Source organism: Sarcophilus harrisii, chromosome 3 (genome assembly GCF_902635505.1).
Source record: "Sarcophilus harrisii chromosome 3, mSarHar1.11, whole genome shotgun sequence".
Classification (NCBI taxonomy): domain Eukaryota; kingdom Metazoa; phylum Chordata; class Mammalia; order Dasyuromorphia; family Dasyuridae; genus Sarcophilus; species Sarcophilus harrisii.
Window position 1 is genome coordinate 215,589,421 of NC_045428.1, and position 8,736 is coordinate 215,598,156.

At 34.8% G+C, this 8,736-nt stretch overlaps 1 protein-coding gene across 1 annotated transcript in view; it reads left to right on the forward strand.

The window, feature by feature from the left end:
• DHRSX (dehydrogenase/reductase X-linked) overlaps window positions 1-5,797 on the forward strand; it is a 126,832-nt gene extending 121,035 nt beyond the window's left edge. The window contains exon 4 of the mRNA XM_031959054.1: window positions 4,685-5,797. Within this exon, the coding sequence (XP_031814914.1) occupies window positions 4,685-4,888 (204 nt within the window). The 3' untranslated portion in view covers window positions 4,889-5,797. The remainder of the gene's footprint in view (window positions 1-4,684) is intronic.
• The last annotated feature ends 2,939 nt before the right edge of the window (window positions 5,798-8,736 follow it).

Genomic DNA, 8,736 nt, shown 5'->3' on the forward strand with positions numbered 1-8,736 from the left:
TCTCCTTCTGCTAGCCCTTCCTTACCAACTACCTATTTCTCAATTATTATTGGATTTCTGACCCCAATATTTTTTGAAATTGCTTTCTCCAAGGATATCAGTGATATGTTTGTTACCTGCTAAATCCTGTGGACTCTTCTTGGCTCTCTTCCTCTTTGATTTCATCTTTCCTTTCCTTGTCCCTACTTTCCCCTCCTTTCTGCACTTTTCACCTCCATTACTTGCCGTTAATTCTGTTGACACATATAGGATTACTTGTTATACCCATTGAGAGTAGATGGGCATGGTTCATTAGAAATTTTGTGGCTCCATAAAAATGACATAGGGAATCAAAAAAACTTGAGAATTCTCAAAGGAGCAAAGAATCCAGTTGACTAAGCAATCATGTGCTTCTAACAAATTAAAATGACTGTGAAAAATAATTTGGGAAAAGGCTACTCTGCCAGTGCTTTTTTTATTATTATTAATTGAAAAATCTTGGTGCAGTGGCAGCTTTAGTGCTAAGGCAAATTAAACATTCATTATTCTCAGGGCTTTTTCTGTGCATAGTGACCAAGACTTGTTGTGTTTTGAAAGAACTCACCAGGTTCATATTTACCTGGACATTGATCTGACATGAGGCATAGCAGAAACCTGAATTGAGAATAATTCCAAAAGAGATAGTGATTTTAATTATTTTTCCTTTGATTCATATTTGAAAAAAACAAAAGGAAGGGATTGTAAATCATTAGAGGAAACAGATGTTGCACCCTTTAAAAATCAAAACAGTCCATTTGGATGCCATCTTATATTGGAGAAAAGCAGAGACTTATTTTCATAGTTAGACTGCTGAATTAAACATGACAGCTTTGAATATATTCCAACATTAAATCTAGCATAACATGGAATAAATTATGTTAATTTCATTTAAAATAAATATCTGCTATATGAACAATTCTAAGTATCAATTTAGATGTTCATTCTAAAGATTTGGTGTGAGGATTGGGAAAGGCTGAGAAGAAAAAAAAATTTGTTAATTCCAGAAAAAATCTATCACAAAAATAAATGATAACTGACTTGTATTCTCTATGTTTCTTTATTCTTTTTAAGGAAAAAAGCATTTAAATATTCATTCTTATGACTAGGTTACCAAAAATATTTTGAATGCCATATTCTCAAAGAAAATTCCTATCTCCAGTGGATGTTGCACATAATTCAATTTAGACAGGCTTTACCTTATGAGGAGGCAATTACTTATGTACTGTCCTTTTAGGGGAGTTTAGATCAGATCTCTTTTCTAGAAATAGTTCTCTTACTACAAGCCTTATTTCTTTAATCCCGCTGTTAAATTTTTTTTTAAGAAGTCTTCTTCAAGAAGGCTTAGATTCATAAATTTTGAATGCTTTTTTTCATCCTATTAAAATGTCAATTCCCTTGATTGAAATAACACCCTAAGCTATTATCTTTGACCTTGTGTAGATTGTTGTCCTGGTTTGAAAGATGTTTTATAGGGACTGAGACTCTAAAAGAGGAAAGGGGAGGCAGCTAAGAAGAGGGAGAACAAAGAAAAGGATTGTGGACTCACCAAAGATGAAGATTGCTTATATAATAATTTTGCTTAACATAGGTCCTGGGGTTTAGAAGCTGAATGAAGAAACTTACCACCTAGAGAGATGATGAATCTCTCCTGTTCATTTCCTCTACCCTTTACATGCTTATATTTTCTAAATGAAGGTGGGTTTTGTTTGTTTGTTTTTGGCAAGACAGTGGCACCCCTACCCAAAGATAACAAATCTGAAGAATGTTTCAAGGTCCTTGGAATCAGCAAAGTTATGCTATTGCTAGAAAAATATTTTCTCCTTCTGCTTAACCCTAGATAATTCCTTGAATGGGAGAAATTGTTGGACATCCAAATTTTTTTCTAACTTTTTTGCCACCACAAATGCTGCTATAGACATTTTGGTATATATAGGATCTTTTCCTCTGTCTTTGACTTCTTTGGAGTTCCCAGAGTAAATGCCCAAAAGATAGATAGATATATATATATATATATATATATATGTCGTTTTAGTTACTTTTCTAGCTTACTACTGTATCTGTCTCCCTCCTCTTCCCTACCGCCCCCCCCCCCCAACAGTTACCAACTGTAGTTGATAGCTCCATCAGTGGAATGTTATAGCTTGGCCAAGGGTCATCAAGAGACATCACTCTGAAGTCAATCTAATGAGGAATCTCTGCAAAGTTGAATTGCTCTTCATTCAAGAGACCTACTGTTTGCCCCAGGTCCTATACACAAAACACTTTCAGTCTGATGAAATGTGTCAGAACTTGCTCTCCACTGACATATTCATGCCTCTGGGAGATATTAGAGTAGAATTCTGATGGAAGTTTTCACAAGTACATGGCTTTTTAACATTTTTCAGTTCTTATTTAAAAGTCCCTAGTTAAAGAAATGGGACTCTGACCCAGTTTTCCTTGTTTAACTAGCACCAAAAGCATATTTCTTACACTTAATGAAAGTGTTGAAGTTCAAAAGGAGACCCCAAAAGTTTGGAGTCACAGACCATATCATGAGGTATCTCAAAAGTATTTGCAGGCTTGAACCCATCTCCAAGTCAAGGGGAAAAGTTTATTGTAATTGTCATGTCAAATGAAGTGAGCTAAGTTCCAAAAGGATTTGGCAAAGAACCAGGAGCAAGAAGACAAATTTATGGAAAAAGACAGATCTGGTTCTTCATGTCACTAATATGCTGATTTTATGGTCCAGAGGTAGAACTGGGGAACAATCTGGTATTTATCTCACCTTTTGTCTCAGAAACCCTGTTATCACTGACCAACAGATTGTTATCTGACAGTCAGCAAAGTTTCTAGGATAATATTATAGTATTCCTAAAATCAAGACACTTTAGGATCTTTGACAAACAGATTATTAAAACAATAGCACTCCTAAAGTCTGGGGGCCTCAGGATTACTGCTATATTTCTCCTAGAAGCTGCACCCCTATCAAAAGTATTAAATTTCCCCTTTTCTCCCCCCAAAACAAAGAAGCTTCACAGACTGTCAGATTTCCTCACTAGATATTGAGATTACCTCACCATGACAACTATGGCAAGCATGGAGCAGAGCATTTGGAATAGAATGGTTAGGAATCAGAATAAATTTGTAAATGGACTGAGGAGAAATGTAAGTTCCCTAACTATCTTAGTATTGAGAATGGGTCTCAGCACAAACTGGTCCCTTATCATAACATGTCCCTTATCATAAGTCAGTCATTTAATCAGTAAATTTTTACTAAAGTGCTTAATGTGTGTCATGCATTTTGCAAAATCTTGGAGATATGAAGAAATATGCCAAAAAATTCTGCCTTCAAAAAACTTATATTCTCTCTTTCTACCTCTATGACTGTGTCACTGAATGTCTTTGTCTCTCCTGTTTCTTTCCTTTTTTCTTTCTCTCTCTCAAGCCATACTTGAAATGCATTGATTACTCACAGGCCCAAAACAGTTCAGGAAACAAACTTCATTCTGCTTAGTTTTGCCTCTTTGAGTTGACCTGTTCTTCTTTGGTGGACTTTTAGCTCTTGAATCCTCAAAGCCTCCCTCGCTTAGTGTCAGAAATCTCTAACTCAAAAGATTCACCAGTGTCACCTCCCTCAAGTAGTGGGGATTACAGGTATGGGTAACCATATGTGGCCTCAAGGAACTTACATTCTGATGGGAGTGAGAACATGTAAATAAATGCCCTAATATGAAATAAATAAAATATGCCTATATTAAAAGATCACTTACTTGGAGTATGATTGTTCACTTTTTCTATAAACATCTATATGTCCCCTAAAAGCTTCTGGACTAGCTATGACAACTTACCAATCATAGACTATACTAGAGGTATATGCAATGGTCCCTAGAACATTCTTCTGCAGTATTCTATAAAAGGATATTGGAGGTAGAGAGAAAGATAATTTAAGAATTATAATACATTCCAATTTTACAGCAAAATATTTTTAAATTGGTTGGTTTTTGTTTTTTGTTTTTTACCTTTTAATTTGACAATCACAGCTTGTAAAAAAAGGGTGAATTCTCAATTGTAACTTTCCATGTTATGTTCAAAGCAGTACCTTTTTGATGTCTTGATATTTAATCTCATTGAGAAATGTTTATTTAAATAAGCTGAGCACTCATCTGCTTCAAGTGAAATTAATGAGTATTTTTGCTTAATAAAGAGTTGTAAAAATTGGTAATTACACTAGGGATTTCACAATTCTTTGTTTGCTTACTGAAATGTATTAACCCAACATGTGAGGCCCATACCACTGGGAGATTTATTAATATATGCATTTGCTCCAGAGAAAACTAACATTAATAATGATGCTTTCACTGAAGAACTTCTTATCACAGTCTACCAGCCCTGCATCAGAATCATAAGTTTAATACAGAAACAACTATATTATTAGATAGAGTGCAGGACTATAAGTAAGAAGACCTGAATTCCTATACTGCCCTAGTCTTTAACTATAGGAATTGTGGCAATTCATTTCGTCCCTCTGGATTTGTTTTATCATTTGTCAAATGAAGTGACTGGTCCCAGGTTCAAAAATCTATAGTTCTTTATCCTGCCATTCTCCATCTTGGTTGTTTGCTGATTCTGTTGTGACTTATCCTCTGAAAGTTGATCATTCTCATCTTGAGTTTCTTTCTTCCCACAGACTCCAGATGAAGGAGCAATCACATCCATCTATGCAGCAGTTGCACCAGAGCTAGAAGGAGTTGGTGGCTGTTACCTTTATCATGAGAAAATCATTAAATCTTCTAATGTAACTTATGATGAGGACCTTCAGAGGAAACTCTGGGCAGAAAGTTGCAAGATGGTTGGAATACATAATGTGATCAACAAAGTCATCTCAACCTAATTGCCTCCTATGTGGAATCTCATGAATCCCCATAAATCTCAAACAAGGTGTATGCTGAGCCTGTAAAATTGTATTTTTCATATGAAACTTGTGGCTTTGGCTTAAAAAATTAATGAGTGCTGATCTGCCAGTAATTCCCTCGATGTTCTCAATTTTCAATGGATTTGTAATTTTGTCATCGTGGCTACAACTAATCCCTCCCTCCCTGCCCATCCTGTACAATCCTTGTCAATGTTCTCCAATAAATTTGCAAATCTACCAAGCGGTCCAGGGTAAGGGGAGGGAGGGAAACAATCCACCCAAAGTGCTAGGTGCCTTCCTCTAATTCTCTTGCCAGTGCATGAAAACCAGAATGGGGAAAAAAATCCTCACACAGAACTGAGTAGGCTCTGATACCCAAGCCAATAATATGTTTTGTATTCATAATGTTTCAAGTTGTAATTAAATAATCTGTGATAATAAATCTCTGGTATAAGTATGCAGTTTATTTTTCTTTTGGTCACTTTGAAGGAAAAGAGATTGATTTGCCTTATGAATAAAAGGCTCATAGTTGATGTGAACATCTCTTTAAGATGCTTTTTAATAAGACAGACCTTATTTGACTGTTAGAATGCATCAAATTTTTATTAGTGTCTTATGTTTTGTTTTAGTTTTCTTGACTCAAATAATAATGTGACTTATTGTACCTGTAGCCATGACTTTTGACTGAACACACACAATTTCTATTGGTTGTGGTTTCCTACACTGCAGAGCTTATGAGACCAACTCCTTAATGTTGCTTTAGTGAAGAATGACACCAAAGATTTCACTGGGTTCTCCTAACTACAAAGATCACAGTGCAGTCATCATAGTAGTAGGTTGTTACTGAGAATTGGTGTTCTCAATTTAGAACACTTTTTAGGAAATACATCTCTTTCTTTTTTCTCTTTTTAAAATTAGCAATCATTTATTTTCCTCTTTCTCCCATTTTACCCACCCCCACTGGAAAAAAGAAAGGAAAGGAGAAGAAACCAAGGAAATAAAAAGGGGAAAGGGAGGAAAGAGAGAGAAAGAAAAGGAAGGAAAGAAAGGGGAAGGGGTAATAAAGGAAGAAATTTATTTCTTTCTTACCTCTACTTCTTAGAATCCTTTAGTGCCCTTCAAAACTCAAGACTTCTACATGAAGCCTTTTCTCTCCCCAGATAATTGTGCATCCCTGGGGGAAAAAATCACCTTGTATCTCTTTTGTGTATAATTTACATATACTTTATGCATTTTGTCAATATGACAGTGACAGTGCTATCTCAATTAATTTGCCAATTCATTGAAATAATAATCAAATTACCAAAAGAATATTTTTAGAACTTTTTAGTGTAACATTTCACTCTGAATACCAAGAAAAATGGCTGTTCTGCTTCTTGCTCTAACCCAGTCTTTTGAATTTACTCCCATTTCTGTCTCTGCAATTAATCCAAAGTTCATTTCTTTACCACATAATTTGTAGGCTTGAAATAATCATACTTTTGAAGTGGAGAGCAGGTCTCCCCATATCACATTTTTTGCATACTTCCAGAAGTATATTCACTAGCAAAAATCTTACATGAATCAATACTGATAGAAGTGAGCAAAACCTAGAGAGCATAGAAACAGCAATATTATGTGATGATCAACTATATGGACTTACCTCTTCTCAGCAATATAACGATCCATGTGGTTTGGTAGCAAACCAGAACAAACCATATATGCTTTGTTCATGGGATTCCCATTGTACAGCCCCCGTTAAACATGCAAATTGTGAAAAAGTTCTCCTTCAACCCCACTCCCACTCTCAACTCTCATAATGATGACTAGGTTTCATGTAGCTGACTACTAAAATCATGGAATAATCAATTTTTCAACTTTTGGGGCATTTATATTGTACCTATTAAGACACATGCAGCACAGTTTTGATTGTCTGAAGATGTAGTAGATAAAAAGTTTTCATACCAATGCAACTTTGACCATCACTATAGTGCCCATTGGAGTGCTTTTGTGAGAAGTCTCAGTATATATCCATCTGTTGCACACTCTATCTAGAGCCAGGTGACTTTCTTTTAACCATTCAGCTACTGGTTATGTTTTCTTTTTCTTTTTTTCTGTTTTTTTGCTGAGGCACTTGGGGTTAAGTGACTTACTTGCCCAAGGTCACACAGCTAGGAAGTGTTAAGGTCTGAGATCACATTTGAACTCAGGTCATCCTGACTTCAGGGCTTGTGCTCTATCCATTGAGCCACCTAGCTGCCCCGATTATATATTTTCTTACTATATAACAGCTTTATATATCACAGGATTGATTAGATACTAAATGAGGCTAACGGTGTTCTGAGTTGCAAAGATAACTGACATCATAGTCCCATATATGGTTCAAATTAATTTAAGGAATGTAGAAACTGCTCTGTCATGATAAACAAAGAAGCCTATGGGAAGCTGGAGTCCTGCAGCACTTTTCCTGAGCATGTGGAGGGATATTAAATATCAACATCCAGTTGTTTGAATCTTTCTTCCCCTAGTAACATCAATCAGCACCAATCTACAGTTCTTACTCCTCCCTTCCCCTGAATGCTTGGTCCTTCTAAATCTTGATAAGAACTTTATAAAAATCCATTAAACTTTATTGTTTGGTAACAGAGTGTCCCATCCCCATTAAAGTCACAACGTATCTATCAGGGAGCCCAGCAAAGTGCCCAATTCCACCAGAGATCCCAGCAAACCTGATCTATTTCTGTTATTCTCCCTGTCTTTCATTTTGTAAATATCTTCCCTCAATAAATCTGGCTTGCTTTAATGACTTGTGAAAGCCATATTTCTTTGTTTAAAACTTTCACATACTAAATCTTGATAAGCCTATGTTAAGGCATTTACTTGATAGACCCACACATATACATACATACATACATATATTAGTATATTAGTAAACATACATATATTATACATGCATACAAATATGCATATATAAACAAATATATTACTGAAGGTCAAAGTTATTAAAATTGATGAACTAGTACTATAAAATATTTTAATAGATTGATATAAATATGTAATATAAAGATATAAGTACATATAGCTCAATCACTCAGGAACATATATATGTTTATATATTTAATGATATATATATATCATTAAATTATACATTATAAACATTTATATATGTTGATATATATATATAATGACTTTGTGCTGTAAAATAATTTAAAACCCATAATTCTTCTGAAATAGAGCACACTCACTTTATAAAATATGGGAAAAGGATTCTCATTAGATAGTGAATATTTGCAAAGAACTTCCAATTTGCCTTTATTACTTTGAAGGGCAAAAGGACATTTTTGGAGGGTTGACTTATTTATATGTAGGTAAATAAATCTTTCTTTTAAAAGATACCGGAATAACTTCTTAAGGGTATAAGGTGTCTTTCTTCCACTTCCAATCCATTTGTTGTTGTCCAGAAAAATCTCTGGTTTTTAAAACCTATTCTTTCTCCATTAAACAAATGTATCTGTGTTTGGTTGGCATCCCCTTCTTCCTTCTTTATCTCTTTTAGGAAACGTCTTATACCTAGGATTTTCTTTTCAAAGCTTTCTCTTTTTTTCCAGTGAAAAGGCATCATTTTTATTTTTGCCTCACTAGCTACTCTCCTTTGTACAAGAAAAAACTAAAACCCTAAATTCAAAAAATTAAGCTCTCAATAGTAAGCTGCATATTATGGCAAAACAAAATCCTATCTTGGGTCAATAATAATGTCCAAAAATTTCATACTTGGAATTTTCTATCCTCATAAACTTTCCTTTGGAAACTTCAAATATTTTAGCTAAAGGGACACACCCAAAATGGAG